General features: G+C 42.5%; 1 protein-coding gene across 1 annotated transcript in view; it reads left to right on the plus strand.

The window, feature by feature from the left end:
* Positions 1 to 1108: 1108 nt before the first annotated feature.
* Positions 1109 to 15430, plus strand: part of LOC139584671 (peptidyl-prolyl cis-trans isomerase FKBP8-like) — a 54408-nt gene continuing 40086 nt past the window's right edge. Inside the window, exons 1-3 of the mRNA XM_071416789.1 lie at positions 1109 to 2059; positions 2452 to 2621; positions 2944 to 3032. Of these exons, the coding sequence (XP_071272890.1) occupies positions 1597 to 2059; positions 2452 to 2621; positions 2944 to 3032 (722 nt within the window). The 5' untranslated portion in view covers positions 1109 to 1596. The remainder of the gene's footprint in view (positions 2060 to 2451; positions 2622 to 2943; positions 3033 to 15430) is intronic.

Raw genomic sequence — 15430 nt, forward strand, 5'->3', positions numbered from 1 at the left:
CAGTGTTTAATTGCTAAATTGTAATTATTTCGCCACTATGGCCTATTTTTTGCCTTACCTCCCTAATCTTACTACATTTGCACACACTGTATATAGATTTTTCTATTGTGTTATTGACTGTACGTTTGTTTATCCCATGTGTAACTCTGTGTTGTTTGTGTCGCACTGCTTTGCTTTATCTTGGCCAGGTCGCAGTTGTAAATGAGAACTTGTTCTCAACTGGCCTACCTGGTTAAATAAAGGTGAAATATATATATTTTTTTAAATAATTCACTGAATGGCTCATTTTACCTTCAGTCAAATTGGGAAAGTGGTCTTAAGTTTAGGCATGAGAGTCTGAATATTTTTGTTTCACTTTTCCTGTTGCGACATGACCAGAAACAGCAATGACACACACTCAAAAAAGCAGCTTTTAATAACTGTATACAACTACTGCAATCTCTCAGTAACTTTATCCGAATGAATAAAACAAAGATTTTCTATTATGTTGACACAGTGCCAGGAGATATCTAACAGACACTCCAAATAATACACACAACAAACATTTGTGTCATTGTTTCAAAACAAAAGCTGTTTTCATTTAAATTGTGAGTGCGTTTTGAATTGAGGGCTGTGTATACTGATATTGGTTGAAGGCTGCCATGCCATGAGTTATTAAGATAATACATTCTAGTCACTATAGGACTGAGCCCTGTCTTGTCTTGAAGTGTTGTTTACTGGTTCCTCTTCCACAGAAGGTATGTGGCAACCCTAGAAAAACCTGTTCTGTTTGTAGAAATATATTATCCCCAGATCCTATAGTAATATCTAGATTGTGCCACTCAAATGTTCCTGTTTGATTGATTTTCCCTTCAAATGTATTAGAGGATTAAATCAGTGAAAGAAAGTGCATACATTGTTGCTGATAAGTATATTAAGGGAAATCCACTCAACTCAATAAAAAAGCACCCATCGTCTCACACAGGTCATCAGGTCCATTCTAGGTCTCCCTCTTAACACTTGTCTACTTAAAAAGGGAAAATAAGATATTGCGCCACATAGTAAAACATAACTAAACCCAAGACGGCAGTCCCTGAGATCTTATTGGTGGAAAGCATTTATGGAAACGGCATGATGGAGCAGCACGAGGAAGTCATTAAGAAGCTTACAGACTTCCAAGAAGATTAGATTTTACTCTTCTAATCCTACAGATTACAGCCGCGCAAGCCTGCTGACCGAATGTGCTTCATTTGTTGTACAATCTCTTTCCATTGATAATTTCTTGTTGCTCCTAACTCTCTGGAATATGTAGGCTAACAAGGAGTAGCAGGATTGATAGGAGGTTCAGGTGAGACTGTGTATAGCTCTAGTTGATAAAACAAAGTTCTGGAAAACAATTGATGCAACCGGGATTTGGGGCTGGTTTTGGTGGTTTTTAAATAGGATTTAACAGGAATTTATGTGGATTTCGGTTTTCATTAAAACTACAGACCGTCGCTAATGGATGAAGGCACTTCTCAGCCGTAACTAGACCAAACGACTGCTTCCACACTACAGAACCAACCTGGCCAGGCAGGCAGCGTGGGGATAGATAGGCCGGAGGAAGATCATCTCTTGATGGTGTCCATTGCTCCCTGTAGTGAGATGGAGACAGAGCCCTGCACTGGAGAGCAAGAGAAGCGGGTGGTGGAGACCAATGAGCCAGAGTTGAAGGAGGCCTACACAGATCCTGGTGACAAGGACAGTCAGAAAGAGAAGGAACTGTCCCATGGGCCTCAGCAGGAAGATACGGAGCCCCATGGGGAGGGAGACCCCAGGATAGAATGCCAGGGTGGAGGGAATGCTGGCACTACATTAAACACCCTCCCTATCCCAGAGAAGACAGAGACCCCCTGTGTGGAAGAGAGGAAGCTGAAGAAGACCCCAAGTTTTGCAAAAACAGTGAGGTTCAGCGAGATAGAGTCTGTGGAGGACAGGGAGAGCTCAGAGGAGTGTCTCTTCCCAGACCATGATATGGTGCAGTGGATCTCCTCCAGCTTTGAGGAGCTGTTCCTGTCTGAAGAATGGGAGGACATCACAGGTATGTTACTCATTCAATACAGTCATCATCATAAAACTTTTAAACAATTATGATGTTGGAATATTGAAATGCTTTGTTGAAGCAATATTGCACTCATGGCAAACTTTGTTGTTCTATTGTAAACACATTTGTTTGTCAATTGTTGTGGCACTGCCTGTAATTTGCTTGCAAATTTTTCGAGTCATGTTTCATGTTTCTTCATGGTCATGGCAATCTAATTATCTAATTATGTTTCATTTAAACTGTATTACACAACATTATGCCCTTTCCTAATAGTTGTTTTTTTCTCCAAGTGCCTCTTTGATCAACCACAAGCAGATGAACCCTCTGCCACCTCTTTCACCCTCCCTCCTCCTTCTCTCTGTCCGTCCCTTGATCCTTCCTTCTCCCAGATGACCGGCTGTTGAGGAAGAAGGTGCTGGCGCCTGGCCCCCAGAAAGCTGAGCACCCAGCCTGGGGTCAGGAGGTCACAGTCAAAATGCAGGGAGTGCTGGAGGATCGGAGTGTGGTGGAGAAAGACCGTAAACTGGTGTTTGTCATCGGAGAGGGAGATGTCAACCAGGTGGGACCTAAAGACATTCTGATTGACAACAGGACAGGTTCCAACACACCTGTCCTGCACCCTGACACACACAACTGCATTTGCTAAGCATAACACAGGGTTGGACTTATCCTTCAGAGAATGTACATGTGATAGCTACAGGTCTCAGTGTAGCCATAACACAACCAAACTAAAAATTGTCCATTGGTATTCTATATTTCTATAGTGTTTCAATGCATGCAAGGTAAATTAATAACTCTTCATCTATGGATTTTCATATGTGTGCAAATAAACCATTAACAGTGAGGGAGCTGTGGGTAACACAGTGCTTTTTGACACACAGGCCCTGGAGGAGTGTGCTATAGCCATGCAACAGGACGAGATCACATTACTGCTGGCAGATTCACAGTACACCTATGGACTTCTGGGAAGGTAAACACCGCTGGGAGTGTCATGATCAACAGCACCACTGTAGGGAAAAGACACAATCACAACAATAATATATACAGTACAAGTCAAAGTTTGGACACACCTACTCAATTTTTTTAATATGTTCTACATTGTAGAATAATAGTGTAGACATCAAAACAATGAAATAACACATATAGAATTATGTAATAAGCAAAAAAGTGTTAAACAAATCAAAATATATTTTATATTTGAGATTATTCAAAGTAGCCAGCCTTTGCCTTGATGACAGCTTTGCACACTCTTGGCATTCTCTCAACCAGCTTCATGAGGTAGTCAACTGGAATTAATTTCAATTAACAGCTGTGCCTTGTTAAAAGTTCATTTTAAGAACATTTCAAGAACTTTGAAAGTTTCTTCAAAGTGCAGTCGCAAAAACCATCAAGCGATATGATGAAACTGGCACTCATGAGGACCGCCACATTAAAGGAAGACACAGAGTTACCTTCCACATCTCAACATCAACTGTTCAGAGGAGACTGAGTGAATCAAGCCTTATGGTCGAATTGCTGCAAGGAAACCACTACTAAAGGACACCAATAAGAAGAGACTTGCTTGAGCCAAGAAACACGAGCAATGGACATTAGACCGGTGGAAATCTGTCCTTTGGTCTGATGAGTCAAAATGTGCGATTTTTGGTTCCAACCGCCGTGTCTTTGTGAGACGCAGAGTAGGTGAACGGATGATCTCTGCAGGTCTGGTTCCCACCGTGAAGCATGGAGGAGGTGTGATGGTGTGGGGGTGCTTTGCTAATGACACTGTCTGTGATTTATTTAGAATTCAAGGCACACTTATTATGGCTACCACAGCATTCTGCAGCGATACGTCATCCCATCTGGTTTGCGCTTAGTGGGACTATCATTTGTTGTGAAAACCCAAACATAGACTTGGCCATCCATCACCCCTCATTTTAAAAAGGAATGTAACATATATTACCACGCTAAGGGGCAGTTCTAGTGTACCTGCTGATCAGAGGGCAGCCTGACTAATGAACCATTAACGGGAGCAGATGGCCTCCTCCACACACCATTCACACTCGGCCAGAGGCCTCTATCCTCCCTCAGGCTCTATGGGATGACACCACTAAAATTACAGCCAATGGCTTGGGTTTACAACCCACGCTCCATTAATAAGCCATTGCATGTATAGAACGTAATACATTGACACCTGTGGAGCCGAAACAAACTCATATCATACTTCACATCCAATATTTACTTCAACATTGTAACCTGATCATTATTTTTCAAATTACCGCTTGAGTTGTAAAAGAAAACTAACTGAACGAAATGGCATAAATTCAGTTATTTGCTGGCAAATGTCATGCTACCTTCATAAAAATTGTAAAAGAATTTTGTTCATCCACAGCCATATAACTGCGTGTTTTGTAACAGGTAAACAAAATAGGATAAAGCTAATGAACAGTGTGCCACGCAACATGTGTAATCTCCCACATAGATTACCCAATCATCAGGTTGTTTAGGATCTTCCTCTTGATATTTACATACAACTGAATGTAGCTAATTGAGATGAGACAAACAATTTGTAGACAAAGCAGTATAAAGATAAAACAGCTGTCCTATATAGATTTGTTGTTTGCACTCTACTTTCCAGAATATAGCCGTTTCTGAGGATCCATGGGCAAGGGTTCCCTTAGACTGTGTCATGCCTCTGTGTGGTTTTATATTTCTTGCCAGAGCCTGATGCAGTGTAACGCGTGCATTGCAAGTCTTCGCCTCTGTTACGTGTGGTCCTATGCTATGTGTGAGGTCTTGTTTGTATTGAGTTTGTGGCGCTCTAGAGGTCCAGAGTAGTTGTTCAATTCTATTTTAGAAAAATAGGGGTGAGAGGAAGGTGATCCTCTGAGGTGAATCTCCCCCTCTGTTCCTGAGGTGAGTCCCCTGGTCTCTGTCCCTGAGGTGAGTCCCCTGGTCTGTCTGTCCCTGAGGTGAGTCCCCTGGTCTGTCTGTCCCTGAGGTGAGTCCCCTGGTCTGTCTGTCCCTGAGGTGAGTCCCCTGGTCTGTCTGTCCCTGAGGTGAGTCCCCTGGTCTGTCTGTCCCTGAGGTGAGTCCCCTCGTCTGTCTGTCTGTCCCTGAGGTGAGTCCCCTCGTCTGTCTGTTTCTGAGGCGATTCCCTGGTCTGTGAGTAGACAGAGAGAGATAGAGAGGCAGGCAGACAGGCAGGCTGGAGCTCAGTTAATGATTGTTTTGATGCAGCTGATTAGGACTGTGTACTGTGGAGTCAAATTTAGCCCTTCCCCTGAGGTAGTTCTCCTGGGCCCCGTGCCAGCTCCTAAAAGGGTGGTGACTAAGCTGTTTGAGTAAATTCTCCCTGCTGTGATGTCCATCAATGAAATACAGCTAGTCGTGTCTAGGCTTGAAGCCTGAATGAGATCTTTTTAGAATATGTAACAGAGAGTTACATAAATGAATGAATGAAATGCTTTTTAAACCATGATGTGATTCAAAGTTGAAGGATGGTAAAATAATTTAAACTAAAATGTCAAGATAAAAGCTACTTTAAAAATAATACCATGCAGTGTATTCTATTTGCAGAAGAAATGTGACAGTCCCAGTGTGTAAAAGGCATAAAATGACAGAAACGAAGAGGGAGAATGTCATTACTCTCTACCCATTCTCTGATGGATACATTGATTGAACCCTGTCGGTCGCCTGTTGCAGACAGCGGCAATATCTTTGTTGAGAGCACTTCACAGCTATTTGTCTGAATCAGACAGCCTGATTCACTGGTAGGGATGCACCTGGCGTATTGTGTGGCTGCTGCTGCCTGCTGCCTGCTGCCTGCTGCACCTGATCCTAAAAGACTTGGTCTGATGGATTATTACAGTGAGGGTTTTACAGTATGTTAGGATATGGCCAAGGAAATCCCTGGAACAGTCTTCATGAGCAGCAATTTACCTGATTCCATACGACAGATAGGCTGGTGAGAGGTTTATGGGGTACATCGAGTGGAAAGCACACTGACATTTGTGCTGCCAGATCTGGCAGGAATGAGCCATGGAACATAGCAATAATGGATTGACTCCATCATCACAGCCGTCTCTGACACAAGTACCTTATGTCAAAAGCATCCTGAAACAGAGTCAGAGCATTTCCGGAGAGATACAGACTGGACTCTGTCATTTGCCACATCATAATCATAAACCCATGGAGAGCAACATCTGTGGATCTGCACTCAGGCCAAAGACCAACACCGTTAAAATGTCCTGGGGGCATGAGGAGTCTGCCCCCCCTCAACTCCTTACAGACCCAAAGTCAACAACACAAACATGTGCACTGACAGCTGTTGTGATTGCATTAGGTTTATTCAGGATAAAGATCATCTTTGCAAATATTAGGAAAGGTTATAAATTCCAGTTGTAGTCATCAGTTGACACCCTTTTTATTTGACATCTGTTCAAAACACTGAATTCATATCTTTGATTCATTTTGTAATAGAAAAGGGGCTACACACTATAACAGGACTGCAAGGGGAAGTTGCATGAGAAAGTCCTATTCAACAGAACAGAATTTTTGGCAGATTTTTGTTTCCTTGGCAGAGATGAAAGCCATGTTAATGATGCATGATGGAGAGAGCAGTTTTTATTTACTATGATACTGGGACATGTCAAACAGTCTAATGAACACACCTAACAGGGCTTTGTAGAGTCAACCCAGGGTCTATCCACTATTTGATGTGCTGTGTAATAGTCAAAGGGTGAGGAATACTATCCATTTAACTCATGCAGAAGGATTACCACATTCCAAACATGTGAGACCGGCAAAGAAAAATTGGATACACAATGGCTATCAGATGGCTATCATGCTCAGATTTCTGCATGGCGCAAAGCAAACAAGTTTGTCCAAAGAAAGAGGTGAGGAATATCTCCTGCATTGATCTCAGGTGTACTGGGCCTGCTGGCCACTGGAGCCTAGGTATGAAAACTGCAATGACCAGCCAGTACTGGTGGGGCTGGAGCTTGTCTTCAGTTTAGTGGTGTCCTCTTCATCTAAAGGTTGAATGTTTACCTACACACACACACACACACACATACACACATATACATATATATATATATATATATATATATATATATATATATAGTGGATTTGGCTAGGGTGGCAGCCAGGCAGCCTCTGGCTAAATGTGATATCAAATGAAGCCACATCTGAAGCATTTTAAAGTCAACTAGGCATATCATATCACTTTTCCAATCTAATTCCAAACATCAACACACATCTTGAAAGCCGTGCCGTATTTCTGCTCTCCGAAGGTACACTATATATACAAAAGTATGTGGACACCCGTTCAAATAAGTGGATTTTACTATTTAAGCCACACCCGTTGCTGACAGGTGTATAAAATCGAGCACACAGCCATGCAATCTCCATAGACAAACATTGGCAGTAGAATGGTCTTACTGAAGAGCTCAGTGACTTTCAATGTGTCACCGTCATAGGATGCCACCTTTCTAACAAGTCAGTTCGTCAAATTTCTGCCCTGCTAGAGCTGCCTCGGTCAACTGTAAGTGCTGTTATTGTGCAGTGGAAGCATCTAGGAGCAACAATGGCTCAGCTGCGAAGTGGTAGGCCACACAAGCTCACAGAACGGGACTGCCGAGTGCTGAAGCGCAAAAATTGTCTTTCCTCGTTTGCAACACTCACTACCGAGTTCCAAACTGCCTCTGGAAGCAATGTCAGCACAAGAACTGCACGTCAGGAGCTTCATGAAATGGGTTTCCATGGCCGAGCACACAAGCCTGAGATCACCATGTGCAATCCCAAGCATCGGCTGAAGTGGTGTAAAACTTGCCGCCATTGGACTCTGGAGCAGTGGAAACGCGTTTTCTGGAGTGATGACTCACACTTCACCATCTGGCAGTCCGACGGACAAATGCATAGTGCCAACTGTAAAGTTTGGTGTATGAGGAATATAATGGTCTGGGGATGTTTTTCATGGTTCGTGCTAGGTCCCTTAGTTCCAGTGAAGGGACATCTTAATGCTACAGCATACAATGACATTCTAGACGATGCTGTGCTTCCGACTTTGTGGCAACAGTTTTGGGGAAGGCCCTTTCCTGTTTCAGCATGACAAAGAGGTCCTACAGAAATGGTTTGTTGAGATCGGTGTGGAAGAACTTGACTGGCCTGCACAGAACCCTGGCCTCAACCCCATCAAACATCTTTGGGATGAAATTGGAACGCTGACTGCGAGCCAGGCCTAATTGCACAACATCCGTGCCCTTTCCTTACTAACGCTCTTGAGACTGAATGGAAGCAAGTCCCTGCAGCAATGTTTCAACATCTAGTGGAAAGCCTTCCCAGAAGAGTGGAGGCTGTTATAGCAGTAAAGGGGGGGACCAACTCCATATTAAAGCCCATGATTTTGGAATGAGATGTTCTACGAGCAGGTGTCCACATACTTACGGTCATGTAGTGTACCTTGAGGCATGGTTAATAGCATTGATTGGTCCATTAGTTGTTTAAAGTGACTCCCACAGTGAGCACAATGGTTTGATAGTGTCTCGTACGGTCAAAAAAAAAAACTGTTGTTAAATCATATTAGAAGTTTTGGTCAGTTTCTTTATTTACCCAGAACACACAGGAAATGTGTGATGATCAGGTAGCACCTTTTCACCTTCCTGGGAATGTACTTAAGAGTGACTTGGTAAACACTTCTCAGGACTCAAGTCTTTCCCCATCTCCTTTGAGACACACCCATATCCAGCGGGGAATGTAGCTGCTTAACGTAACAGTGACATTCTTAGAAGAAAAGAGAGCATGCAGACAAAGTGAGCCACAAACCAGACCACCACCATGTGAGAGGTTGTGAACTCTGGGTTCTGATAAATGACTTGTCTGATGAGTGAGGGTATATGTGGGTGTTTGCTATTCTCAATGAAAATGTATCATTTGCAATGACATATGACACATAAGACAAATATACCCACACACGCACGTACGCACACACGCACGCAAACACACACACACACACACTGTACACTCACACATACACTTTGTGTGAAAGTCTGTTTGCAACAGGGATATGAATCAACACATCCAGCCCTGGTAACTCCCATCCTTTTCCAAGCTTTGAGAAAGACCAGAACAACAAGAGAAAAGAACTGGCTGTAACTTGTTCTCTGGCATTAATAACAATAGACTCAGCCATCCAATTGTGTTTGGTCCAAAGATTTGAATGATAGTAGTATTTTAAATCCATAGCCACCAGTACAGTCAGTAATAGTCACTTTGGAAAGTGAAACTCTTGTTTTGGTAAAACATGAACTCCTATGAAACTACTTCTTACCTCTGGTACTTACACTGTAATAGGGCATTTCCACATAAAAAGCCCCATGAACACTAACATGTGATGATCATATTATGAGTACATCAAATTTGATGTCAAATGAGCTAAGAGTCTATCATTTTTTTTAAATGAAGGCATACAGTGCATTGGGAAAGTATTCAGACCTTGACTTTTTCAAAATGTTGTTATGTTACAGCCTTATTCTAAAATGGATTAAATTAATGAATCTACACACAATACCCCACAATGACAAAGCAAACTGTTTTTTTGAAATTCTAGCAATTTTATTAAAACCAAAATACCCAAATACCTTATTTACAAAAGTATTCAGACCCTTAGCTATGATACTCGAAATTGAGCTCAGGTACATCGTGTCTCCATCGATCATCCTTGATGTTTCTACAAATCAAATCAAATTTTATTTGTCACATACACATGGTTAGCAGATGTTAATGCGAGTGTAGCGAAATTCTTGTGCTTCTAGTTCTGACAATGCAGTAATAACCAACAAGTAATCTAACCTAACAATTTCACAACAACTACCTTATACACACAAGTGTAAAGGGATGAAGAATATGTACATAAAAATATATGAATGAGTGATGGTACAGAACGGCATAGGCAAGATGCAGTAGATGGTATAGAGTACAGTATATACATAATGAGATGAGTAATGTAGGGTATGTAAACATATAAAAGTGGCATTGTTTAAAGTGGCTAGTGATACATGTATTACATAAAGATGGCAAGATGCAGTAGATGGTATAGAGTACAGTATATACATATGAAATGAGTAATGTAGGGTATGTAAACATTATATTAATATTAAGTGGCATTGTTTAAAGTGGCTAGTGATACATTTTTTACATCAATTTTTCCATTATTAAAGTGGCTGGAGTTGAGTCAGTATGTTGGCAGCAGCCACTCAATGTTAGTGGTGGCTGTTTAACAGTCTGATGGCCTTGAGATAGAAGCTGTTTTTCAGTCTCTCGGTCCCAGCTTTGATGCACCTGTACTGACCTCGCCTTCTAGATGATAGCGGGGTGAACAGGCAGTGGCTCGGGTGGTTGTCCTTGATGATCTTTATGGCCTGGAGTAGGTGTAGGTGTCCTGGAGGGCAAGTAGTTTGCCCCCGGTGATGCGTTGTGCAGACCTCACTACCCTCTGGAGAGCCTTACGGTTGTGGGCGGAGCAGTTGCCGTACCAGGCGGTGATACAGCCCGACAGGATGCTCTCAATTGTGCATCTGTAAAAGTTTGTGAGTGCTTTTGGTGACAAGCCGAATTTCTTCAGCCTACTGAGGTTGTAGAGGCGCTGCTGCGCCTTCTTCACCAAGCTGTCTGTGTGGGTGGACCAATTCAGTTTGTCCGTGATGTGTACGCCGAAGAACTTAAAACTTACTACCCTCTCCACTACTGTCCCGTGATGTGGATAGGGGGGGTGCTCCCTCTGCTGTCCACAATCATCTCCTTTGTTTTGTTGACGTTGAGTGTGAGGTTATTTTCCTGACACCACACTCCGAGGGCCCTCACCTCCTCCCTGTAGGCAGTCTCGTCGTTGTTGGTAATCATGCCTACCACTGTAGTGTCGTCTGCAAACTTGATGATTGAGTTGGAGGCGTGCATGGCCACGCAGACGTGGGTGAACAGGGAGTACAGGAGAGGGCTCAGAACGCACCCTTGTGGGGCCCCAGTGTTGAGGATCAGCGGGGTGGAGATGTTGTTACCTACCCTCACCACCTGGGGGCGGCCCGTCAGCAAGTCCAGTACCCAGTTGCACAGGGCGGGGTCGAGACCCAGGGTCTCGAGCTTGATGACGAGTTTGGAGGGTACTATGGTGTTAAATGCTGAGCTGTAGTCGATGAACAGCATTCTCACATAGGTATTCCTCTTGTCCAGATGGGTTAGGGCAGTGTGCAGTGTGGTTGTGATTGCGTCGTCTGTGGACCTATTGGGGGCGTTAAGCAAATTGAAGTGGGTTTAGGGTGTCAGGTAGGGTGGAGGTGATATGGTCCTTGACTAGTCTCTCAAAGCACTTCATGATGACAGAAGTGAGTGCTACGGGGCAGTAGTCATTTAGCTCAGTTACCTTAGCTTTCTTGGGAACAGGAACAATGGTGGCCCTCTTGAAGCATGTGGGAACAGCAGACTGGGATAAGGATTGATTGAATATGTCCATAAACACACCAGCCAGCTGGTCTGAGCATGCTCTGAGGACACGGCTGGGGATGCCGTCTGGGCCTGCAGCCTTGCGAGGGTTAACACGTTTAAATGTTTTACTCACGTCGGCTGCAGTGAAGGAGAGTCCACAGGTTTTGGTAGCGGGCCGTGTCAGTGGCACTGTATTGTCCTCAAAGCGAGCAAAGAAGTTGTTTAGTCTGTCTGGGAGCAAGACATCCTGGTCCGCAACGGGGCTGGTTTTCTTTTTGTAATCCGTGATTGACTGTAGAACCTACAACTTGATTGGAGTCCACCTGTGGTAAATTCAATTAATTGGACATGATTTGGAAAGGCAAACACCTGTCTATATAAGGGCCCGCAGTTGACAGTGCATGTCAGAGCAAAAACCAAGCCATGAGGTTAAAGGAATTGTCAGTAGTGAGCCGAGACAGGATTGTGTCGAGGCACAGATATAGGGAAATGTAAAAAAAAAAAATCAGCAACATTGAAGGTCCCCATGAACACAGTGGCCTCCATCATTCTTAAATGGAAGAAGTTTGGAACCACCAAGACACTCCCTAGAGCTGGCCGCCCAGCCAAACTAAGCAATCAGGGGAGAAGGGCCTTGGTCAGGGAGGTGACCAAGAACCCGATGGTCACTCTGACAGAACTCCAGAGTTCCTCTGTGTAGTCAGTAGCTAGGTTTCCATCCAATTGGCGACAGATTAAAACATATATAAAAAAAAAAATATGCACATTTTCCCACCATTTGATGTGTTCCGACCAAACGGACTTGTTGCGGCTAAAAATCATTGTGTGATGACGTAGTGCACACAAAATTTACTTTTTCACTTAAGTTTTCATATACCAAATAAAAATGTTTCCATCACATTTTCAACTACTGATAGTTTTGTCACAAAAACTGTTGGTTAAATAACAATTGTGCCTACTCTGGTCTTGCCACGTGAGCTCTAGCCAACAGCTCGCAGATACAGTGAGGGTAGTCTGTGCGTATAGGCTAGTCTACATGATAAGATTATTATGATAAGAGTGAGAATATTTGTATTTGTCAAACGGCAGTCAAGCATCGATCATCATCGATAATCATGTCACCAGAATATTCTTTGCAAAGGAGCATAAAGATCAGTGCACTTTCACCACCCTGTAATAAACTACATGGTTTCCCGAATTGTAGTGTGATTTGGACCACACACCATATCATCACGTGACTCCAAGTTTACTTCAATATAATGGTTATTATATCAATATTTGCGCAAAAAGGCATTTTCATCGCCATTTCTCACATAATCAATTGTATAAATCTGTCAGGATTTAGACAATTGTACAGAAACTTACTGTTCCCATCACAGCTGTCATGATTTTTCTTTTTACATGATGACTTTACTCGCATAAAAACTGTGGATGGAAACGTGGTTAGTTTGTAGAATAATACCAAAACATGCAAAGGAGGATATTACATTTTTTGTTTTACATTGTTCTGGTACCGGGTGTTAATCCACTTCACTTACTGTAGTTTAACCAAAATATATTTTTTCAAACTCAAGGTGTCTTTCTTCAGACATCTTTGAATCTTAATTCGGATAAGATATTTAAGAGTTTTTGGAAAACGTGGTCACAGCTGTTCTTGCCATAATATGGACTTTGTCTTTTACCTAATAGGGCTATCTTTTTTTATACCAGCCCTACCTTGTCACAACACAACTGATTGGCTCAAACGCATTAAGAAGGAAAGAAATTCCACAAATTAACTTTTAATGAGGCACACCTGTTAATTTTTATGCATTCCAGTTGACTACCTCATGATGCTGGTTGAGAAAATGACAAGAGTGTGCAAAGCTGTCATCAAGGCAAAAGGTGGCTACTTCAAAGATTCTCAAATATAAAATATATTTTGATTTGTTTAACACTTTTTTGGTTACTACATGATTCCATCTGTGTTATTTTATAGTTTTGATGTCTTCACTATTATTCTACAATGTAGAAAATAGTAAAAATAAAGAAAAACCCTTGAATGAATAGGTGTGTCCAAACTTTTGACTGGTACTGTAATTAAAGTGATACATCCGAGTCTCCCAGCGTCATTCTGTCACCGTGAAATTGCCCAATAGTAACCTTTCATTTGTTAAGCAATACCCTGAGTGCTTGTGTTTTTGCATGTACATCAACCCAGTCTCATTGTAAAATGATACAGCCCAGAACATGTACTTCTGCTTTATGTTTGTAACACTGGTAGGAGGATATTTATTGGAAATTTCTCACAGAAAGAGTTTGCTTGTGAAAGTTCCTGCATGCGTGTGTATGCGTGTTCATGTGCATGTGTGTGTGTGTGTGTTGGTGTCTGGCTGAAAGGCCCATCAGATGAAATAAGCTGCTGTGACGCATCATCCCAGATATGTGTAAGCAGGACTGACCACTGAGGGGAACGTGTGATCGAGGTGTGGCTCTCTGAACCCAAGGTAGAGTGTGACTCCCTCCCCATCGTGACATCAACAACTACATTACCAGGGTCAAAATCAAGCTTTGACTCTTCCTGAGCCATCGTGAATGACTAAAAATAATGTCTTATAAACCAGTTTTACAACAGAATCAAACATGCTCAGAAGGGTTCAGCAGGCTAAACCATGGTCAGTGGGGGCAAAAAGATAAGGAGTAGGGATTCATCATTTTCTGCTGAAAAAGTCCTTGTATGAGGTGTTGTCATTCATTGACAGCCTGGAAATATTGTGTTTCCTTCAATTGAACTCTTTTGTGTGTGTGTGTGTGTGTGTGTGTGTGTGTGTGTGTGTGTGTGTGTGTGTGTGTGTGTGTGTGTGTGTGTGTGTGTGTGTGTGTGTGTGTGTGTGTGTGTGTGTGTGTGTGTGTGTGTGTGTGTGTAGTCACGTGATTGAGAAGTTAGAATTTTTGGACTGTGTTTGTAGCTTTCCTGGCACGCTAGTAGCAGGCTGACAAGAGGCCACACCCAGCTCTCACCCAGCAGGAGCAGGCCGTCTAGCACAGACAACTACAGCACACACGATTAGATCTGCTGATTTTCAGATCAGCAGCAAGACTAAAATATAAACAGGTTTAGGGAGATGACTATTAGAATGAATAAACTATACAGTTTGAAGGTGTGCTTGTAATTCTTTAGTTTTATTCAAGACTAGTAGTTTGGTTGGCCTGTATGTATTGCAACAACAACTGTCTTCTCTCAGGATGTGTGTGACCTGTGCTTGTGCTCACCCAGCCTGGCCTCAACAGCAGCCGCTCACTGAATGTTTATCTTTTGGACTTCTTGCTAGCAGCAAACCCCACACTTATCTCTCCCATCGACACAACCCTCATTGTAATATGATACTGCCTTGGAACTGCTCTACTTCTGCTTTTTATATCTGTGTTGAGAGGATATTTACTGGGGGGTGGACTCCCTCAATGTAGTTAAGGTTCTGTGAGAAGAGTTTAATGTAGTTAGCGATGGTTCTAAGTTTAGCTATTTGAAATCTACTGACCAAGAATTATTCAATTTTGCCTGCATAAACACAGTTTAATTGCTACTCCTATAATTGCACCTTGATGTTTTGATGATTTCTTTAGACCATGCATTTTCAGCCACAAATGTTTTGATAGTATGTCACATGAATCATTCACAGTACCACTAAAGACATGCTCCGGTACTTTGGCGACGAAGAAAGTCTTTTTTAAACCTCCCGCTTTGGGCTGGATGTGTCAATGTGTTGTTCATACATGCATAATCTATTAGCAGAATTACTGTCTTACTTCAATTAGCCACAAAATCCTTCATTTGAAAGCGACTTTTCTTGAAGCTGTGCCATGCAATTTTGCCTTCATTTCCTCCCATGTGAGCCAGCCCCCTAGTAATTAGTGTTCTAGCCAATG

Source organism: Salvelinus alpinus, chromosome 9 (assembly GCF_045679555.1).
Source record: "Salvelinus alpinus chromosome 9, SLU_Salpinus.1, whole genome shotgun sequence".
Taxonomy (NCBI): domain Eukaryota; kingdom Metazoa; phylum Chordata; class Actinopteri; order Salmoniformes; family Salmonidae; genus Salvelinus; species Salvelinus alpinus.